This window comes from Trematomus bernacchii, unplaced genomic scaffold, assembly GCF_902827165.1.
Source record: "Trematomus bernacchii unplaced genomic scaffold, fTreBer1.1, whole genome shotgun sequence".
NCBI lineage: Eukaryota > Metazoa > Chordata > Actinopteri > Perciformes > Nototheniidae > Trematomus > Trematomus bernacchii.
The window spans coordinates 1,252,151-1,275,294 of NW_022987840.1; the positions used below are offsets into that span (position 1 = coordinate 1,252,151).

Sequence of the window (23,144 nt, forward strand, 5' to 3'; positions counted from 1 at the left end):
GAATTCACAAAATGTTCAACAGTAAAAAAGAGAAACAAGGTTTGTCATTTCGGCTTATAAAATGTCCGTAAAAATGTATAGATCATCAAAATCTCTTTTGTCACCTGCTACAGTTTTAGGCGAGACCATCCTGATTGAGTTCAACTTTTTGGCCATCAGAGAAGTCTCTTGCTCGGGGAGAAATGGACATTTTAATTTCTACAGTTCAGTTTGGCAAACTTCTGATTAGGATGTGTAATGTATTCAACAGCTTGTCAGCTACCCATGTTACTTGAAACACATACTTGCTTTTAGAAAACATCGCAGACAACAGATTTTAATCACAGAACTTTTATTTTTTTCAAAAGGGAGAAAAATCCACATTCTCAGGTGAAGAGTTGTTGTGAGGAGGGAGGTAGGGGGGGGTTGGAGAAAAGGGGGACAATGTGATAAGCAGGAGCCATTAAATACAGCTGCTGGAGGTTATACAGAATGATCAATAAGCTTTTTTCTACAGCACCGGCAAGAGATTTGACACAGATCTGCTTTAGTCAGGATTTCCGGAAAGAGTATATGAACAAGAAAAAAGGTTAAAAAAAGAGGGTGGGCTTCATACATAGTTTCTCTTTCAGATTATTTTAACTTTTGGCCAGCAGCAATAGTTTTGAAGAAGAAATCGTCAACATTTGGATAAAAAAAAAAAAGAGGATAAACCATGGCACCCTAACAGTTTGAGAGGGAGGAGGGGGCGGTGTTTAGGTAATTAAAATGAAAATCAAGTTGAACGGGGGCAGTAGAAGAGCAGCCATCTTGTGACAGGAAGCTGGGATCTCATCATGGTGAATTCAGGAGACATCTGAAACACATAAAATGGATTGTAGTCAGACCCGATAAAGATTATAATCGTTTTACTCTCAACAAGAAATGTATACTTTAAGGGAGAAGGAAAGAGATGTTTAAGATACTCACAACTAGCAGTCCGGGCTCCGTATCTTCGCATGATCTGGTCTTGTGTGAATTTCACAAAAGATTCATATTGTTCTGAAAAGAGAAGAAGATAAAGGTGAGGGTTTGTGCTGTAGATTCAAAGTTTGCCCTCAAGTATTTTTTTGAATATCTTCTGCTACACTGTATCACCACTAACAGGAAATTGCCAAATCTCTTCTTTGTTTGCTTTTGATGTGGGTAATAGCAAAACTGTGCATCACATCAAACATCTGGTAAGGCTTCTGAGTCTCAGCTTTTTAAACGTCTGTTCAGTCTCCTCTTGTTTGCAAAGATCCTATTCTGCATTTATATGAATACAGCCAAACTCACAATATAGTCATTTCTATTCAACAAAGTTTTCCGATACACTCTGGTGGCTATCATTAGCAGCTAATATGAAATCTCCGTTATTGACATAAAAATGGAATGATGGATTATCAGTAATCATTTCAAAGTGACACAGACACATTGGATTAACCTTCAGCAGCGTTTTTATCGTTTTAATGCCATTGAACACGACTTTTGATCAGAATAACAGCTAAGGTGAGACGATCTCCCGTGAATGCTCCGTAAAGCTACGTGTTGTGATGTCTGTGTTTGCTTCCCCTGTCGCGAGTTCTGATCGCTCAGTGATGATACTAATACCTATAGAATCTCGGGAATCTCAGCTTTATTCTGATATCTTGTATGTGCAGTTACGATAACTAATAAGGGTATTTTTACCTTGAGTTCTGTGCTAAATGCGTTAGCATTTTTTCGCTCAGGGCTCATTTAGACGCTTCTTGTGAGACTTGTGTTTTGTTTCGGTAAAAATGGTTTGTATTGTCAGTTAGCTGAGTTTCTTCCCGTTAATCTGGTATGACACATTAATAGGTTTTTAAATATTAAGAAGCCCTGAGACTGGGGGTGTTTCTCAATGTCGAGTACGCTTGCTTGATAGCACATGTCTTCCGAGTCACTTGCTTCAGAAGCGAGGCAAGAATACATCCTGGCATTCGGAAAACAAAGAGTGGAACAGGCGAGCAAGTGTGCAGGTGTGCGTCATACGAGAGGCCCCGCCTTACATTTTCTGCCACCGATTTGGGGAAATTGGTCCATGTGCAAAGCATTGTGGGGATTTTAAGACCACGGAGTCTACACATGTGCAGCCGTCGCAGGTTAGCTTTGGCTGCTAAACAAAAGCCTAGACTTTATTGCCTCTTATTTACTGCCAAGGCATCCTAAATAAACAGTTTGATGGAACCATTGATGCCAGCACTGCAGACGTTATCAGTTATATGAAAATATACTCATACGGGAAGGATGTTTCTCATAACACAATGACACTCAGTGTAAGTTACTGGGGTAACAAATAATTGTGTTATAGTTCGGCTAGTTTTTTTTCCTATAAGATAAATGTTCATTACCTGCGAGTTTTGTGTTAAGGATCTGTTCGTACTCCTCCCGGATCTTCTCCTCGTGGTCTTTAAGCAGCCTCTCACACAGGTAGCTCACCTGCTTCAGCGTAAACGAGGGCTGGTCCTTCCTTGAGGCACCTGAGAAACACAGAATCAGATCGGTTAAGAAAAGGCTGAATCACTCACATCTCCGGCGCGGCAATAAGTCACAGAGACAGAAATGTCCTCTCTCCAGAAATAGGTGCTCGGCCAGCTGCAAATTTAGAGCTTCGCTTTCAGTCATCCTTCACCTCTGCCAGTCGACAGGGTCATGCAGCACTAATGTGGGCCCTTTCTCTCCCCAAAGTCTCTGTCACAGTGCAACTGGAGCCAGCTTTAGCTAGGTGATCCTTTACCCAGTGGTCTTTGAGGTCTGCTGAGAGCCCTTTTAGACTTAACTGTTTGTAAATCAAAGATGAGGATGGCCGAGCAAGGATGAAGGTTTAATGGTCGTCTCAGAGACTGAAAGAGGCCGGGTTAGTAACAGTGCAGTCAGTGTGATCTATGAGACCGTTCTGCAGAGCGGGGGGGAAGAACACAAGAGCCCAAAGCCCTGAGGCTGGGATTACATCTTGCAACACAAACTGCCAAAGTGTGCTAAAGGCATAAATCTGCACCACTGCTGCTGCAGCACAAATGTGTTTTCAGAGGAGTAAAAGGAAAAATCGATATAAATGTGAAGGATCCAATATGTTGCTTTTTTCTTTATGACGGGCACATGTCAACTAAGGATGAGCTTAAACAAACAGTTGATCTGTAACAGTAAACACAAATGTCAGGAGACAGTGTAGCTATTTATGTATTGACTGATGCATGTTTTTGGTAAATAAATGGATTGTAAAAAAAAGTGATGCCTACAGGAACTGCCATTTTGAAAAAAAAATCTGTTTCAACCACCAATCATTTAATTAAAAATAACTTTTTCTAGGTTCAATCTTTGTTAAGTGAGTTTTATCCCGATGACATCTGGGTTTTTTAACAGGTTTGCAAGAAAAATGTTGCATCTCTTTATTTTGCTCTTCAAATAACATAATATTAAAGTTATTCAATCACTTTTTAAACTTTCCATCATTTTAATTTGTTATCCTTTTAGATATGATAAAGCATGAAAGTAGTATTCATTTCAACAGGATATGAACAAACTCAGATGAGTGAGATATCCCCATTCCTGGAGTGGGTTGGATTTAGCACAAACAACTAGGGCTGCTCGATTATGGCAAAAATCATAATCTCGATTATTTGGGTGAATAATTGATATCACGATTATTAAAAACGATTATCCATTTACTTTGAAAACATCCATTTATTGAAAAAAAAAAAAAAATTGTAACAGTATGTTTTTAACAGTTGATTACCCTGAACTTTAAAGGTGGGGTAGGTAAGTTTGAGAAACCGGCTCGAGATACACTTTTTGTTATATTCCATGGAATGCTCTTAACATCCCGATAGCAATGAATATCTTAAGTGCTTTGACCAAAAATCCATAAAAAAAATGTAATCTGTGGAAGCCGTAGTACTGTAAAAAGCACGACCAATCATTTTAGCCGGCCCGGCTAAAATAACTGGATGGCCTACCTGCCTGTCAGCCTTCCATCTGTGCACAAGCTTATCTCGTGCCCTCATTGGTCATGTGCGCGTTCGTGTGTGTTGGAGGAGGGGCTTTGTAAGGAAGTGGCAGATTTTTTCCGGCTGTGTATTTTCAAATTTTAGCGCACTCGAGTTGGTTTCTCCAAAATTACCTACCCCACCTTTAAGTATAATTCAACTGGAAAAAAAAATAGAAAAAAAAAATAACGTTTTATTTAGATTATGTTGTTTTCATAGTCGTTGCAAGCCAAAATCGTAATTGCGAATAAAATACGATTAATTGAGCAGCCCTACAAACAACTATAAATCTTTCACAAACTCACATCTGAAATCACAATCCCTCTGCCCTTGTGCTTGTATTGATGAGCAGCAGTAGCCTGCCTCTTGAGATTTTAGTTGTTCATGCAGGTCCAGCCAAGGATCTTTTGGCAGGCCTTGCAGAATGAATGACCTCATCATTTGCAACTGTTACAAAGATTAGGCTCATAAAGGTTGTTTTTCTGTCTTTTTTTTTTTGGATGGTGTTGTCTGAGTTGGCTGATACTTCTTGCTAACCAGAACAAAAAAAAGCAAACATGTTATTTAAATCACCCGAGTGGCAAAAAGTTCTTACTTGCATAAGAACAATATCCCTCCACATCTCTCAAAAAACCTGAACTGGTCTACACATCTACTAAAATGTTAAGGCCCAGACACACCAGGCCGATATCGGCCGTCTTCGGTTGTCTGGTGACAAAGCGTGCCCTGTCGCCCAAAGTCAATTTGGTGTGTCCCGAACCCTCGGCCGTGACACGCCTTATTTGGCCTTTCACGGTCGACATGTCGGACACAAGCTATCGGGCCAAGAAACCACTCTGATCAGCTGTTCAGCTAGCAAATGAGAAGCGAAACGGAAGTGAGAGAAGTAAACAAACGATTTAAAAAGGCACAGGACAGCAGCTAAACCCCAGCAGGTGATACTTAAAAGACATCAAACATAGCCCTTAAATGTCCTCTCTTACTTCCCACACATAGCAGGGACATCTCTGATATCGGCGGGAGCGTCCCCGGCTGTCCTCTGCTGAGAGCTCCGTGATTTGTTTGGTCAAGTCCGGTTTTTCATCTCATCGGTTTATTTGTCAGTATAAAGTTGCAGGATTAGTCTCAAGTACCTCAACATTGTCCTTAAGTACAGTGTCTAAATGAGATACTGTCTACTGCTGTTCATTTACCTATTGTGAGTCGCCTCGGATAAAAGCATCACATGGAAATGTAAATTTAGCAAGAAGTGGCCATTATTACATTACTACATTGCTGACTCAATAAACTACACACCCGCCAGAACACTGCGATCATCAGATGCAGGTCTATTAACTGTGATTTTATAGTATGTCTGCACTTTATGTGCTCATTTCATCATTCATGTATTTTTATATTCTAAAACATGTTTTCGATGGACGAGAGTGAAAATGGAACGCACACGCTATTTGTTGTTTGTTTATATCAGTCTGTTCTTCTTCTCTGTCTTCCGGTTGTTGCCTATTTTGAATGACGAATACACACTACCGCCGCCTGCTGGTAAGGAGAGTTATTGCCACTCACGCATGCGCAGTTCGTACGTGCTCGGCTGAAGTCTTTGTGGTGTGTTCCAGTGCGACACATGGCCAAGACGCAGGAGAACTCGCCGATGCAACAGTCGATGTCGGCGAGTTCTCTGGTGACTGCCTGGTGTGTCAGGGCCTTTAGGCACTCTGTAGCAAAAGAGAGGAGTTTCTATAATTGGACCATGATAAATAAACAGCCGCTCTGATAGAACGCACACATTTAGAAAAACAACAAATGCGCTATGCGCCCTTGAAACACTTTCTTATTATTTATTTTGTAATATTTTCAAGACATTCTTTTTAATTTTACAGCTTGATGAAACCTTTTTGTTTGACATCAGCCATGATAGATAATATGGCCATCTGAGTGTGTGTGCTACTGTTTGTGGTTTGTTTTTAACTGTGTAATACAGTTCATTATTCAAAATGTTAGAGTGCCTTATTTTTATACTGAAACTTGCACTACTGTTCAAAAATAAATAACAACAAACCTGGAATTATGCATCTGGGACTTTTTTGTGTGATTTTTCTTGTTGTACCGAACCCGTACCGAACCGCGACCCCCAAACCGAAGTACGTACCGAACCGTGAATTCTGTGAACCGTTACACCCCTAGTGTCGGGCCAACAGTAAACGGTCCTACCTGGTGGGGAGCTGGGAGCGTTGAGGGAGGAGCTGGGGCTGGAGGCATCAGTGGAGCTGCAGGCCTCCGTCTGGTTGAAGGCCCCTTCCAGCTGCCGCCGCCTCTGGATCCGGCTGTACTCGTGACGGAGGTTCTGGAAGATCTGCTCTGTAGCGGGCAAAGAAAAACAAGGACACAAACGGTTTAAACTAGGACAGAGGACAGCCAAACAATTGGGGTGGCACACATGAATCAACCCTGTGGCAGTAATGCAGTGCTCCCAATGGCTGCCAAGGCAAACGCAGTCACAACTTTCTTAAATTAGCTGCTTCGATTTAATTGAATGTCCCTTGAAAAAAACTCTTAAAAAGGGTTGGTTTCTTTATATGTATGAGTGTGCTTGTGAGTTAAAAGTACAAAAAACAGCACCAACAGTATTTATTATAGTTAAAAATGATTACAAAAGATCCCAGTTGTGGGTTATCCGTTGATGTTTTTATTTAGGAGTTACTTTTATCAAGTTAAACTGCTGCTAACATCTCTTGTCTCATATAGCATTATACTTGCATGCCAACTAGTATAAATATGTTCTTATTCCTTTAAGTGTCCTTTTAACTAATCAACACTAGTTCAATCTTTGTTGTAATCATTAGTTTAGTCTTTAATGTGTTGCATTTAAATACTACGCCTACCACATTCATAAAATGTTGAATGTATTGCAACATTAATAAGGACTATTGGGGGAAGGCTTAATAAATCACGGTTCTCTTAAGATGAACTACAGCTCTGCTCAAAGTCTGTACAATTGCTAACGTAACATGGGTTCCAAACAACAGGAAGTAGAGACAGACTGACATTGATGACATACCTACTTCACTACAGCTGTGGCAAACACAGACACAAAAAAAACAGAGCTGACTAAAAGACACACCACCTGATCCTGTGACTATCACTTTCACTTCTCTTCCAAAACTGTTTCATGTTGTTGGCAGCATGTTAAGCTACAGCGGGTGAGAAAGACTTACGTTAGGCTGCGACATAAATCACTGTTTTTACTAGGCTGTAATAAAGTAAAAGCCTTGCATTCTTCTGAGGCCCGCTTTAGTGGTTAAATAGATGCTTGAGGTTTGGGTGGATACAAAATAAACGGATTTGTGTGGAAAGATCTGTGGGTTACAAGACTGCAATGCAGACTATGGTAAATAGGATATTACTTGCCTCCCTACACGCCTAACAGGATTACCAGCGCTTCATGCCTAACTGAAAGGTGTTAGGTTCAGCTATGAAGGCCAACTGAATAGGTGCAGCCCTGAAAAAGCATGCAAGATCATGTGATAATATAGACCAATTCCCTTTATCCTGTAAATAAAGTACTTAAGAAGTTCATTTGCCATTATATGTAGGGAGTACAGAAAAGTCAAATAACATAATCAGGGTTCTTACACCTTTTCCAAAGTCAAATTCAAGCACTTTTCAAGCATTTTCAAGGTGCATTTTCAAGCTTTTCAAGCATCTTACAGCTGTTGTAAATTACATATTTATATACACATACTTATACTCAAATGATTATTTCCCTACCTCACATTAAATCAGATGTTCTTTATGCTATAAATAACCAAATGTGTGTTTCATAATAGCATTCTACATGAGGATGAAAAATTAAAAATGTTAGAAAAGAAAACTAAGTTTAATATTTCAAAATGAGTGACCCATCTGTACGTAGACTGGGCATCCCATATAACCTGGCTGAGCCAATATAAACCAATCAGCCAAATAACTTTTCAATATATTATTGATTACTATTTTTGAGGTACTTTTAGGTTGGCAGTAAACACAAGTCAGAGGTAAATGGTGTACTTTGACTCCACTACATGTATTTTAATACCTTTAGTTACTTTACAGATGTGGATGAATGATGTGAATACCCAATACCTAATATATATATATCATTCCAATAACTTGTATATAGACTCGTACTGCACTATTCCACATCATAACTTTATTTCATTTTTATAACTACTATTATTTTTGTATTGCTCATGCTCTTATTGTTATTATGTTATTATGTTGCATTGTTGGAGAAGCCTGTGACATAAGATTTTCAACTGCATAATTACTCTGTAGCTATGTCAGATTGACAATAAAGAACCTTGAACCTTGAACCTTGAAATATAATCAAGTGTTAAATCAGACTTTAGTTCCACCTGGAGTAAATTCACAAGCTACCCTGCAGTATACAAAGTCATTCAAACTAGCTGCACCTTTACCAGCTTTGATAACACTTTCATGATCAATCATTATAAAACATATCATATACAATTATTAGGGATGCTCCGATCGCCAATTTTGGAGCCGATCGCCGGAATCAGTATCGGCCGATACCGATATCGCTCTCTTTTTCTCTCTCTCTCTCCTGACAGCCCGTCAGTATCTCCTGCAGCTCACTGATCCAGTAATGAGCGACCCGACAGTGAAGAATAAATATATGTATAACTAGTTTAGCTTGTTCCAGAGGTAGATAAAATAGCTAAGTGTGTTAGGTCTAACTCTTAATGTGTGTTCTGCTCCGCTCACCGGTCCGTCACACCGGGTGGAGCTGCAGGATTTCTGCTTCACACACACGTTGCATACCGCTATTTTATTGTCATTTTCGGACACTTAAAATACTGCCAGACTAGTGAAGCCATTTTGGCGAGCTTGTTTTGCCACGCACAGAGAAAAGTGTCATGTATTTTACATGCAACGATAGCCTAATCTAAAATGCTCTACTACGGCGTACCTTTCGTGTGGTGTGTGACTCGTCAGCGCAGACTCTCGCATCGTTATTGTTGCACACTTTGCAGGAGGCTACTCTTGGGCTTCGCTTGACCCTGGTCTTAGCCATGGCTTGTATTTGTCTTCTGCTAGCCAACGCTCGTTGAAACGGCAACCTCCTGGCATACTGTCATCTATCACTCTCATCAGAATGCCCAGGTCACACACGTAACAAAAACACTTGCCGGTCACGCGCATTGCGCGGGAAGGTCGGAGCGGAGCTGTTTTATGTAAAAGCGAAGCAATTAAGCATGCTCAGACTTCTTTATTTTCTTTTAATCTAAAAAGCGAAGTAAAGCATTTACAATTTCAAGCACTTTATCCCAAATTCAAGCACCATTCCCAAAATGTAAGCACTTTTCAAACCTTGAAAACACCTCGTACAATTTCAAGCATTTTCAAGGATTTCCAGCACCCGTACGCACCCTGCATAATGCTTTTCTATATCCTTTCTGAAACTTCAATTAACATATTTTTGGTAGAATGTTGTGATTAAGGGACGTAGTTAAGGATGGTGTTCTTTCCTCTGCCTGCATTGTCTGGGTGTTGCTGTCGTAATGATTTAATATAAGCAAGCTGTAAATAGGGACAGAAACTTGGAAATGGCACCTAAGACCAAATGTAAAAGCACAAATGAATGAGTCTGTGGGCAGTGAAAGAGGCCCTCTGAAAGGTGTGTTGCTACTTGCTACCATCACATGTTTTAATTGAAAACCTGCCATGTTGACTGTGATAAAACTCAAATCTAAAGTTCACTTCTAATGTACTGCTGGTGCTTCAAAGAAAGCTCCAACATCCAAGATGTGTGGCTGTCATTCAGTTTACATTATGTTAATGTGCCAACATTAAGCATGTATAGTTGGCATGTCAATGTGGTTATTTCTTGCATTACAAAACATGTAAGGTAAATGCAATTAGTCATTTAGATTTATACAAAATACAAAACAGGTATAGAGTGGACGTTTAGAATATTAAAATAAATAAGTAATCCTGTTTAAGTCCTTTATTGTCTCAAATATGGATCTCTAAGAATGATGCTTATGCTGCAGCTGCTGTGACAGCTTCAACATGGGTCACAGCCAGCACACACAGATCTAATAAGGTTAAAGTTCAAAAAAGAAAAACACCACGGCCTCAAATAGAGCTGATAACCAAATGTAGAGGAGGAACTTTATCTTATTGGGTTTATACAGTGGGGAAGTCTTCATACGTGTTGTGCCTCTATCTGGGGAACCATGCCTCATTTATCTTGGGTGGGGAGAGGGTTGGAAGCCATGTTGCTGCTTCAGGCTGCTCATCAGTTAGCTTGTTTGGATGGTGAAGAGAGCAGGATCTTTTCTACAGGGCCAGTTTAAGAAAGCCATGTTATGTGGCCGTGCACTTTTGAACTGCTGCCTTCGCAGAGATGCAGCCACCCCCCACTCCCGGTATGTGGCCTCTGAAACCTTCCATTAACAATACAGGACCCTAATCTGACAGGCTGTTTGTTTAGCTACCACGGGGCTTTTCAGTGGTAATAAAGCCATGTCACTGCAGGGAGAACAACATTATTCCCAACACACAAAGGAGCTGTAACAAGAACTGAAACAATAAGAAGATTGACAGGAAACTGAACAATTTCAAATAAATACATTTACATCATTTTTTTAGTATTAATACAGCAAATTGCCATTATTCTTTATCTTTGGGTTATTGAATGCAACCATGGCAAAGCAACCAATGCAATACAAGACTCTCAGGAAAATTGTGTTTCTGACTATATACAGACTGAACAATGAATTGAAAAGTAACCAACAGAAACAAATGTTGACGCTGTAGCTGCATCTATTGATACTTTAATAACAATGTATTCTACAAATGATTGTATTGAATTGAGTACCTGGCTAATACAATAAATGTATTTTTCATCCCAAAATACTATAGTTCTTTAGGTTGTCAGTTTCCCCAAATGGATTATGCCCAATGACACAGATTTGGAATACTAAGGGACATTTTGTACGTGCACACAACACGGGCAGTTTGTCTTGTTTATTTTTGGCAGGGTTGCACATCTGTTTAACTCCGCTTACCAATGCCCTGTGGGAAACCCCATGTTTAAACAAGGACCGTATGGGTAGCGGGAGATAAATAAAACCCAAACTAAATTTGGTTCTATACTTCCGTATAATTTTCTCATGTTGTATTTATTTGTATGGAACTACAGACAAGGGCTACTCTACGTCAACAATGAGGGATTAACCTGTGCAGGACATGAATGGTTCTACTTAGATATCACTACTCCTGGCTACATCTGACTGACAAGTGAAACCCTTTCCTGCTGCATGTCACTTCCAGCTATGCCAACTACCAGTAGCTCAACTGTGGGCGTCGCTTGGCAACAATGACCCCTGCCACAACCAGGCAAAGCAATCAATCACAGAGACTTCCGGGAGCCAGGCGAACACAGTGGAGAAAGCCTCGGCTAAAAGGCTTAGGCTCAGTCCAAACAGTGAATACGACAGAAGATCGGCCAGATAGAATGGACATAGCGGTGGGAGAGAGAAAACAAAGCTGACTCATTTCATTTCACCCTCCACTGCTAAAGAATTGGGGGGGAGGTGGGTTTCGAATAACTGCCAGGAAGTAACTTGATGTATTATGGGTCAGTTGAAGTTGCCCTTCTGCTGGGAAGAATTGAAGAGTGACCCGGTTTCCAAAGAGTATAAGTGGGAAATGACGCTAACAAAAGACTATCAAAATGTTTAGGTTGAGTACAGGATACATGACCAGTCTTGCAGGTTGAAGGTTTCAAGATGGAACTGTGACCTACACGTTTATTTCTAGTCAACCAGTCCAGATTTTTAGATAACATCCTTTCCCATAAACACACCAGCCCCATCTGTCATCTGGGGGGAATTTCACCAAAGCACAAGCCCAGACTAGCAACACAAGAAGGAGGCAGTAGAGAATGTAGTGAATGATCCTATCTACATTATGAAATAATTACCTGAAGATACTTTGGCAGTCAGATCCCCGTCTTACCTGCACACACACAGCATTTCTCACCACAGGCAAACCTGACTAGCCGGAAAGCACGTGAGGGTATAGACGGGTGGGAGGGATGACAGCTGACCTTTCGCTAAATACAAAACTGCTTTCAGTTGGCAAACCACAGCAGTAAGGCAGGCTGGTGGCACCAGTCCCATGAGGGGCCTCTTTCTGGGTGAAGGTGAGTATGATACTTGGTATCTGGACCTCACGTCTGCAGCAGAAAAATCTACATTACTTTAGCCTTGCAGCTGATGTGCCGTTTTCAGTTAGGCAGACAAACTCTGAAATAAACTCCCAAAGGCTTGTTGGATTCTAAAAGTTCAGGCCAAATTGGCAACGACAGAACAGACGACCTGGAAAATAATGATTCATTTGATACTAATAAACATGGCTCCACTATGAATACTACTCTGTAAGGGAACCACAAATAACAGGGGTATGACAAATGTGTCTTCACAATCATGCATCTGCCTTCTCAGAAAAGAAACATCTCTCAAATGATCAATATAAATATTTTTCCACCCAGTATGAGAATCACACATGTCACCAGAGGCTAAAATAAATGAATTTCACAGGAAGCCAGCTGTGACATTATCTCCATCAACACCTACATCTGTGCATGTGTTAATGCTCTCAGCAAACCTTCCCTGGCTTTTTTTTATGAGCGATGTGTGCAACGATTTCGAGGGTCATCCTGCAATGATGTGCACCATGAAGCACATTTGTTCTTATGGTGCAAAAACAGTAACAAACACCATGATTTGGTCAACGTCTTGATAAATGACGCAGCAGGCACACAACTGGGGCAGTGAAGTCTCACGTTAATGTACTGTTTTAATCATCTTTTTTTTCACAGTCGTGTTTCAGGTAACGTGTTATTCACCTCTGTAGGTGAATTGCACATATAGAATGGAAACCTATGTCTTTGTCTGTGTTTTGGGAATTTTTAATCAATTGAAGCATATAATGACAATCTAAGAGTTAACAGCATGAATTAGCAAACCGTCTCCATCTTGTCCTTTCCCATTTAACAGCAGTGAAGTGATCAAATACAATCAAGGACATCCAGCAATTGTCTATGAAAAAAATTAAATGAGGATAAGGATTGGGCCTCACTGCTATCAAACTGCCCGATGTGAGTGACTGGCACATTCAATAAGCCTCCCTGGATCGCAGTAGACACATCTCGTAATTAAGTTGTGTGCCCCACACCCGTCCAACGCTCACAGCAGAGCTTTTCAAGGCAAAAGGGAGAGTAGACGACAGACATAAAGGAAATGAACAATGCCTTCCAGGCCTGGTTCTGGTGCATAATGGAAACCCCCACTTCAATGTAAGACAATTGTGACACTAAAGCTAAGAAACATTACCCAGGCAGCTTCTAATTAGCAGCCTGCCATGATGTGCCTGCTGCTGTGATGCCATTTGTCTTCTCAGGAGAGCCGGCAGACTAGATTCTCACCCATGTGCTAAGTACAAGCATGATCTTTTGTTTAAAGCCCACCAGTTTTCAAATAATTGTATAATTGAATACGGTAATAGCCACAATAGAACATACAATAGATGCATATTGTACAGAGAGCTGAAAATGGCTTTTATTTTGCTGTATCATATTTCCCATATGCTAGAAATAGTATTTGATTTAGCTATGCAGAGAACTTAGAAGCTAATAGGTTAATGGGCTACTCAATATTAGCGTATGTAAGCTAATTCAGTTAACTATGCAACAATATAATCAGATGAAGAGATGCCCGCGAAATGATATAGAGCTGACTCTACGTTTGTACATCCAGTGATTTATTATGATTTGTAAAATGATCTGTGTCGGTAACTTAGCGACGATGTTCCCCTTCCTGGCGTTAGCTTTAGCTAAGCTAACCTTTTAGCCTCCAACCCCCATTCTGATTCTCTCAACTAGCTAGCTATCCATTCCACTCCACCCAAACCCCCTCCCCCATGACACCCACCCTGAAAAGCAGGAAAAACGTCAAATCTGGTTTAATTGTTTACCTGGAGTGAGCCTGTGTTCGCCTCCCATGGTCGGAGGAGACATCGAATGCGATGGGCTGTCGACTGGGGGACGGAGGTTGCATCTTTGCGGGGACGGAGTGCCAGCAGTCCCCGGTAGTGGATTGCACCTTCTCCGCTTGGGAGACTGGGGACTGAGGAGGGCCTCAAACTCCATCGACCTCTTTAACGTTGCTCCACAAGCCATGTTTGCTAAAGTAAACTGGAAATATAAGCTGGAGAAAAACGACCCGCAAAAACTGGGGTTTAACGGTCGTTGTTAGTACGTTAAACGTTGCTCGGATTTCTCGAGCCTTTCTTCCTCTCCACAACAACGGATTTTCTTCTCTGAGAAGAAATAAGCCAACTGCCGACCCTGCCTGCTGAAATTTTAAAACGTCACAATGGCAGACCGTACCATTGGTGGAAAGAAGGGGGTTCTTAAGTATTTACACATTATTATATTGAATATTTCACTGGTTTAAATTGTAGTTTGTATTCAAACGTACGTCTTAACGCTGTATATAATACAATATTGAAATTAACTGTGATTATGTTTTCATTATTTTCCTTGTTTATGTTACGATCTCTGACGCCCAACCCTTGTGTTGTTGTTAATTGCTTTCCGTTGAACTCAAACTGAAGGTTCACGAGACGTCTGGCGGTGGCGGTCAGGTAAATCAGGTAGATTTCAAATGAACTCCAAAGTAATGTTAATCTCCTTCAACTGAAAGCAGATTTTATTTATTTATTTTATTTGCCGTCTATCAACAACTACCAGACTTTCATTTTGTATCCATGCAAATTTAAAACAACGATTTTTCATTAAAGGGTGCAGTTACCAACCTATTGCAAATTATCATTACACCTGGGTAAAACAGTGTCCATTCTCTTCGGTTCGAAACATAATCTCAGCAAATCCGACGACTTCTCAGTTGCAGTGGGTGACATTATTGTCACAAGTAAGAAGGAAATTAAATACCTAGGATCTATTCTTGAGGCAAACCTCTCCTGTGACAAAATGGCATCCAATGTAATAAAAAAAGTCAATCAAAGAACTAGATTCCTATACCGGATCTCCTCTCTGGTAAACAAAAACACCCTGAAAACTCTGGCAGGAGCACTCATTCAAGGGGTACTATGACTATGCTTGCACGTCATGGTACCATAGCACCTCCAAGGCGCTAAAAATAAAACTTCAAACATCGCAAAAATAAACTGGTCAGACTACTGCTTGACCTTTCATCTAGAACCCACCTCACCTCTGCCCACTTTGACAACCTAGGATGGCTTAGAGTAGACGACAGAGTACAGCTACTTGCAATGGGCCTGGTCTACAAGATCCACTACACCTCTATGGTACCCATGTACATGTCAAAATTCTTCCCAAAGGTCAAGGAATACCATGATCATAACACCAGAGGGAGCTCCACAAATCATGTAAAACCCAGATTTGGCACAAAAAAGGGGGAATACACGTTTCGCAATTATGCCACATCAAGGTGGAACGCTCTTCCCACAACTGTAAAGGAAAGTAAAACTATACTTACCTTCAAAACCTCTCTTAAAGAGCACCTTCGGGGGAGAGCATTGCAAAACTGGCCCCGGTAATGGTACAAATCTCAACCTGTCGTACAATTGACAGCTTCCCCCCCCCATCTATGTATATACTCGCATTTTAGACTCTGTTACTAACTGTATATCTGTAGACTTGGTATGTCTTAAATGTCCGGTTAGGATGTATTAGAACGAAATCTAAAATGAAAATTGTAGATAAGCCATCTGTATGTAAAAAACCACCTGTATGTAAATTGTAAATAAGCCATCTGTATGTCAAATATGTCTTATATGTCTTAAATGATATGATGAATTGGAAATGGGGGACCCTGATGTAAACAAGACGAAAGTCTTTCTCTGGTCTGCATCCCCTTAACAATTATATGTTTTGAGCTGTACTGTACTGTACCCAATATACAAGCTGTTAATAAACTTTTCAATCAATCAATCAATCAATTGCCTATTTTGGAGCCTGTAGTTTGATCCACTGTAAACATTCAGAGTCGTTCATATAAATGGGATTATACAAAAAATACAAATGACACAGTATAACAGTTAATCACACCCCTCTAAAACTGTTTTAACAAAAATCTCAACATTATTACTTTTTTTTAAAGTAATGTAATGCACTGTTCTATTAAATCCAATAATACACGTTTTTGTATTACAAGACCTTATTCAGTATGTATAAAAACAAGCTGCATTTTATGTCTTTCCACTACAAAGTTCTGTATTTATACTATTTTCTAGCGATTCACTTACAAACCCTTGAAAACACAAGACTGCTGACTCTCTGGCACTCGACAAAGGTTAAAGATGAAGGATGAGTAAGATTTAATTATGAAGTTTGCTTAACAGAAAAAAACAGTACAAAGTAAAGAGTCAAAAAAAGGTAAGTCCTCTTTAATTATTTGATATGGTGGTTGAAATGTGTTCTGTGTAGTATGTGCACCTGTGAGTTTGAGTGTACTCTATGTTAAATATGTGCTTTCCTGCAGCTGCCAGTTGTCACTACTGCAAAGAGTGTTCTAGTGTCTGTGCTCGTTCCCTTCGTGGCATGTGCTCCATTTACCTCGACACACTGCTTGGATTCATGTGGTGAACATTGTGGGAGACCCTCCTATGCAAGGGGCTTTTGTGGAGTCGTGGCATTCATGTGCAGATGGGACAGGCAACCCACAGGGTCCTCTGTCCGTGCAGGCCCAGGGACAAATACTCAAACATAGACAAGCAAACACTGTTAGCCTTGGCTGTCATTTTTACAGTTAAATACCAAAAAACGGCCATAAATATACCACAAAACATATTTACAGCGAGTGACTGTAATATGCATAGCACTATGGGTACAGTGCAGACGTTATATGTCATATTATCTAACTTGTAGGTAAGATAACACAGAAATATAATAAAATGTCTAACAAGAGTGTACAACAAATTGGGCTTGATGGATATGGCCAAATTCTTCTATCACAATATAGGTTATTTCTCCATATATAATGATGTAGCATGTTTTCTGGTAATACAAAAAAAGGTCTATCTGAAAAGACCACATGGTAACGCCTACATTTATATAATTCGATGTGAATAAAATAATTGATAAATGTACAGTACAGAGGATATTCTCTTTTTAAGAATTTGAAAAATATATATATTATCTACATTTTCATATCGTTTTGACCCTTTAAATATCATCATATCGCCCAGGCGTACAATGAATCCACTTTTCTACCATGTGGTGCATACACAAGTTAAGTCAGCGCTTCAGTTCACAGCACACAGTGGAAAAGGTTAAAGGTGAGATGGCTACATGATATCATCACAATCCTAAACCCTTTGTCCTTCCTGAAACAATGCCTAGAGGTGAATGGCTTTTTTCCCATTGGAATCGGTTTCTAGTTCGTTGTTCTAACAATATTTTAAAATCAACATCTTCATCTTTTATTTAAATGTAAGTAATGTGTAATGGTTACAAAAATATTTTCCGAGGTCATGGTTTCTCCATACAACTGTCTTGTCATTGAATATAACTGCAAATTAAACACAATAATTGTCATGTTTCCCATTTTATACTCTTTGAATCTGATACTGTGGATCGGCTGTTTTAAATACTGATTTTTGTTCAAAAGGCTTTACAACAATAGTCTTGGTAAAAAAAATGTGCCAGCACTAATAAGTGATAGGAGTAAATCCTGCTCATATCTATAGAATATTTTAATCTTACGTACAGTAAAATGTTCTGTAATGTCTGTTAGAAATACCGTAGCTCGCTTCAAAAAAGCAAATTACTCCTTAATTTGAACTGATTTTCTGATATTGTCCTGCTGTTTGTTCACCATTTCTGATACTGAGTGAAGTTGCATTGTTCCGTTTGCGGGTATCTCATGCTTGGTGATGGCAGTACAGCTGATTTCTTCTGTGACATGTATTCCTTGGGGTAAATCCTGTGTAGTCTTTTTACACCTCCCAATCACACACAGCCTTTGTAGCAACTGCAGCAGAGCAACTCTCAGCTCTCTACAACGCAGTGCATACAGCAATGGGTTGACTGCGGAGTTGACCAGGCAGAGGGTGCTGCAAAAGGCGAAGGCCCTCTGTTGGGTGTGGGTCAGAATCACAGAGACATCAGCCAACATGAAGGAGAGTGCAGGAAGCCAGCAGCCCACTAATATGAGCAGGATCAGGCCAAAGGTACGAGCTAGCCTGATATCCATCCTCATGCGGGCGTGGCCTGTCCCTGCTGCTCCCTGGAGGCTGGTCATGGAGGACTCATGGCGGTGGGCCTTCCACAGGATCAGAGCATATGCACACAAAATCAGGGTCAGAAGCACCAGTGTAAAGCTGGTCCAGCAGGCCAGGTAGCCGTGGTTGATGTATGGAAACAGGCTCGAGCAGGGTGGAGTAAGCCCTGTGGGACACCTCCAGCCCATCAGAGGCAGGAAGGAGATGAAGATGGTGGTGCTCCACAGGATCAGCAGACAGATCAAGGCTCTCCGGCGGGTCAGCAGCACCTTATAGCTGGAGGCCTGTTGGATGCAGAGGTATCGGTCCAGAGCGGTCAGCAGTAAACTCCCCACTGAGCTGGTGAAGGCCATGGTGACACCACCTAACTTGAAGAGATAGGCGGTGGGGCCGTCACTGTGCCTAAACAGGTGAAAATCCAGGAAGCTGGTGGTAAAGAAGCAGCTGGCGAAGACATCAGCCAAAGCAATGCTGGCAATGAACAGATATGTGGGTCGCCGCCGCAGGGTGGCAGTGGCAGCGATCACTCCCAGCACTAGAGCATTTTCCAGCAGCGTGAAAGGACCGGCCAGAAAACAGATGGAGCTGATGGCTGTCTTCTCAGCCTGCATGAGGACCATGTAGCACTCCAGATTCTCACAGGACCTGTTGGCTGCTAGGAAAACATAGATACACACTTTTAACTAAATGTTCTATTATAAATGTACCTTCATGTATTACATTTGCTGAAAACCCACATTGTATTGAACCATTTCAGATTCTAAAGAAAGGAAATGTGTTTATTGAAGCTACATACCTGTTGGTGATGTGGGAACTGCCCTCTCCATTTCAACTGTTACTGTACAGGCCAGCGCTATAGATTGAAAAAAGTGTTATTTAAAATAAAAACTTTACAAATAAAGAAAACACCTGAAGCAGAAGAACAGCAAAACAGTAATTGACAGAATTTATCAAAAAAAACTGTTTGATTTTACAATGTCTTACAGTACATACAGAAAAATAATTGAAAAGTAAAAATATTAACTGTGATTTCACTTTTCCAGTATTATCTTAACTTTTCAGCACCTGTTTGTGCGTGGTGATGTTTCTAAAAACAAACGATGATGTGCAATTAAGAAGGATATACAAATAAAACACGTTTTTCATTATAAAACCTACGTTTAAAGAAAACGAACAACAAAAGGCCATCAATTAACTAAAATAAAAGAAGTAAATGCATAAGACATAACAGCCACAATAATACACTGAAATATGTAATATCCTGATTTTAACCACATGTTTATAACATCATTATCTTATAACAAACCTTGTTATTCACATCAGGGGAATGAGACAGGCCACTTCCTGTGGAGAAACAGATAAGTAGGAAATGTGATGCCTTTTGCTCTTTGTCAATATTGAACTTAGTACTTAAAGGTAACATTAACATTTGTGAGTCAAGACAGAAAGTCATTAAGAGTTCAGGGCAAACAGATTAGGATCATTACAGTATCTGACGGTACAGATATTTAAGAGATAGTCACAAGGAGCCAGTGTATAAAGCAAGCCATTAAACACTTCTTACTTAGCAACAATGACTTAATGTTGTTGCCCACTGCTCTTAGTACTAGACTCCTGGTACTAGGATGGGTTAAATGCAGAGGCAAAATGTCACTGTGTGTGCTGTGTGCTCTGCATGTGTGACCATTAAAGAGGGGTTTCATCCCTCCGATTCTATCTATATTAACAATTCAGGAAAAGATGAATCGCCTTAATATATGGAAACATCTAATACATCCGGTGTGATCATTGTGTGGTATGATCGTATCACTTTTAGCTGCACATAAACCAGCAGCTGCAGATTTAGCTGTAATAAAACATCTAAAAAATGCTAGGTGCTTTTTATTTAAACAGACATTTCTCATGTACTGTATGTTGAAGCATTTAGGGTGATAGCCTGCAACTCGTATCTCTGTCTTATTACTAAACTTTGCATTATTAGTGTCTGCTAGACATCTTCTGTCATTTTAGTTATTTGTTTAATGAACTGAGCTTGTTCAGAGACTATAAATGTCATTAGTATTTCAACAATCACTGTAACTCAGTTATATTCAGGTATCAGCATGTTCTTGGCCTATTAACACATTTGACAGGATGAAGACTGCCCCCTTTTGGAAATAAAGGGGATTTTATTGTAACTAAGCAGTAAATCGTTGGGTGAAGGTCACCACAGATGAACAATTTCCTGTAGTGCATCACCTGTATGCAATCAATAGATTAAATGAAGTGTGGGAAGCTGATGTGAGTGGATTAGATTAAAGTAAATAATGCTGAGATAAACAGAGGGGCCACCTGTAATTACTTGCATAGAGTGCCTTAAACAGAGTATATTTTTTGACCTAAACATGTAAAATAAATGTACATCACTCTCTTCTTGAAGAAAAAGCTATTAATCATTAAGTAAATAACATAAAAAGAAGCATTTAAATGTCTCAAGAACAGAAGGAGGCTAACAGGATGCAGTATAAGTATAACACTGACTAAAGGAAACCACTTTCCAACAATCAGGTCACTTTATTACCTTTAATCTATTTTCCATTATTTGTCATCAGATATATGTCATTGCCTTATGAAAGAATAGGACATATATATAAGCAGAAGTGGTGTAACAAAATTACTTTTCACAAAGGCCATATTGACTTGAGGCACAATATTTCACCATTCAACTGTGGGCCATGTGCAAGCACTTGTGGATATTACACCACCTCGGGCTCTTTTCTCCCTTGAGGTGACAGAGTTTGTGTGTTTTGAGTCTCTAACTCGTATAAAAATGAATAACTCTACAAGAAAGCAGCAGCAGTGCATATACAGGAAACTAAAGGTATATAAAAAACATCCATGTTAGTCACTACTGAAATATGATTTGTGCAATAACCCCTTCAGTCACTGTTTCACCAGCCACATTGTTTCAAAATATCACAAGCCCTTCTAGCACGAGTAGAACAAGTTAGAAATGATTACTTGAAATAGTAGTGGCAGCAGAAAATAAGTCAAAAGTAGCACATGTACTGCAGAAACACACATATTATGTATAAGGCCGTAAGTAAATAAAAAAATTAATGATTTCACAGAGATATGGTCACAACGCCAGGGTAAATACAACATCATTACACACTTAACCCGCAATAAAGTTAATTTTAAGAGTTTACCTTCAGCTTTCTCTTGTGTTTAAGGTGTATGTTTTCTCCTCCTAGCAGCAGAAGAACCACAACATCACCCCACAGACATGCAGACCTGACTGCAGCTAAGTGCATGAATGAGGGGGATGTGATGACATGAGAGCGAGAGGGAGGGAGGGAAAGAGAGAGACTCACAGAGAGAGAAACTGATGGCGAAAGACGAAAGAGCCCAAATTATGAATTAGATGTTTAGCTGGAGTCTGTGATGAAACTGATAACATAGTAATACAGTCTTATTTTCACATGTTTGATTAAATGTAATAAAGGTGAAAGGGACACGGAGAACATTGATTCAGTAATATGGTACAACTGCAGTGATCACACACTTCTTTAGCGACGTCTTTCTTGCAGAAAGGGTCAGGATTGACTCTGGGGAGGAAAGCACTTTAGCATGTGTGAAAAACATGTCCAGAAAAAATTGAGAAAAACAACAAACACTTTATTCATGAAAAAATGAATACAGTGACCTTTAAAACATATTGCTTGTCTTTGAATCCATTCCTATGTCTTAATAACACAACGAATATTCCCTGATTCAAGATTATTGAGGCAAACGCTATTCAAATTGGTAGAGAATGAACTTGATTTGACATGTTTTCAAAATGACCATAAATGGCATCTTGCCATTTAATCATTCCTATTAAGCAGCACCAGTTTTCCTTTCCACCTATTTTGCTAATGACTTTCCATTCATCTTCATCTGACAGACAGTATCTACGATCACACATGCACACACTCTCTTTCATCATGGTTTATGCTATTTTTAACATAATGCTTGAAGGATTACAAGAATACTTGAATTGCTTGCCTTCTGCGTGTATAAAGCATTGGCAAAAGGATAAAAAATAGATTTTATTATGGTTGCTTATAGTTTAGAGATTATAAATGTGTGCATTAGAACAGATTATATAATTTGAGTGCATCGGCTGTTTAATTATTGTTAACAGCTAATCCACAGTAAGTACTGAGGTGTGCAAACCAGCCTTCATTGGAAATCTACAAGGTTTTAGATGTTTTCTTTTATATTGACTAATACCTGAATCCACAGTTAGTGTGAGGTGCAGTACTGCTTGTGATACTACAGGGGGCGATGCTAAGCAATCATCACAGTGGACATAATGAGTGACGCAGTTTGGTTTATGTGACGTCCCTCTGGTGAAAATAGGAATATTAGTAGTTCAATAACAATTTAATCAGATCAGAAAGTCACACACCTGAGGCGTTATTAAATTAATTAAACCTGTTTTCCCTTATTAAAGTATGTTAAATTAGGCAGAAACTGGGACTATAATAAATGACAAGATAAGAAAATAGGTCAGAAAGATATGTTTCGTGTTATCATTTAAGATATTATTCAAGCACGTAATGATGGTCTTGTTATAAGACACAGTGGCATCTGGTTCATGGTGTCCTCTCCTCCTGTGACCTGAAACATCCAGCAGAGCACGAACACAGGAAATGTGATTAGGAACAGAAAGCAGAGCTACAATAAGATTGCGTCACTGCGTGCCCTGGTGCAGCATAGGATCACAGGACAAAATAAAAACCTTGAAATGTTCAATTATCTGTTGGATAACATCAGGCT

General features: G+C 39.8%; 2 protein-coding genes across 3 annotated transcripts; both read right to left on the reverse strand.

Moving 5' to 3' along the window:
- Positions 1-314: 314 nt before the first annotated feature.
- On the reverse strand, positions 315-14,405 carry akirin1 (akirin 1). The gene is made up of 5 exons (XM_034112762.1): positions 14,049-14,405; positions 6,216-6,362; positions 2,373-2,501; positions 949-1,020; positions 315-835 (listed from the first exon to the last, which is right to left on the reverse strand). The coding sequence occupies exons 1-5, from the start codon at positions 14,251-14,253 to the stop codon at positions 825-827; spliced, it is 564 nt and encodes a 187-aa protein (XP_033968653.1). The 5' UTR covers positions 14,254-14,405; the 3' UTR covers positions 315-824.
- Positions 14,406-16,479: 2,074 nt separating this feature from the next.
- cnr2 (cannabinoid receptor 2) lies at positions 16,480-21,613 on the reverse strand. 2 transcript variants are annotated; one of them, XM_034153407.1, is made up of 4 exons: positions 21,530-21,613; positions 19,648-19,685; positions 19,138-19,194; positions 16,480-18,993 (listed from the first exon to the last, which is right to left on the reverse strand). In XM_034153407.1, exons 3-4 carry the CDS (start codon positions 19,166-19,168, stop codon positions 17,885-17,887), a joined length of 1,140 nt encoding a protein of 379 aa, XP_034009298.1. In that variant the 5' UTR covers positions 19,169-19,194; positions 19,648-19,685; positions 21,530-21,613; the 3' UTR covers positions 16,480-17,884. The 2 variants fall into 2 exon arrangements, with proteins under 2 accessions (XP_034009298.1, XP_034009296.1); XM_034153405.1 differs by having other exon boundaries at positions 16,480-18,996.
- Between the last annotated feature and the right edge of the window lie 1,531 nt (positions 21,614-23,144).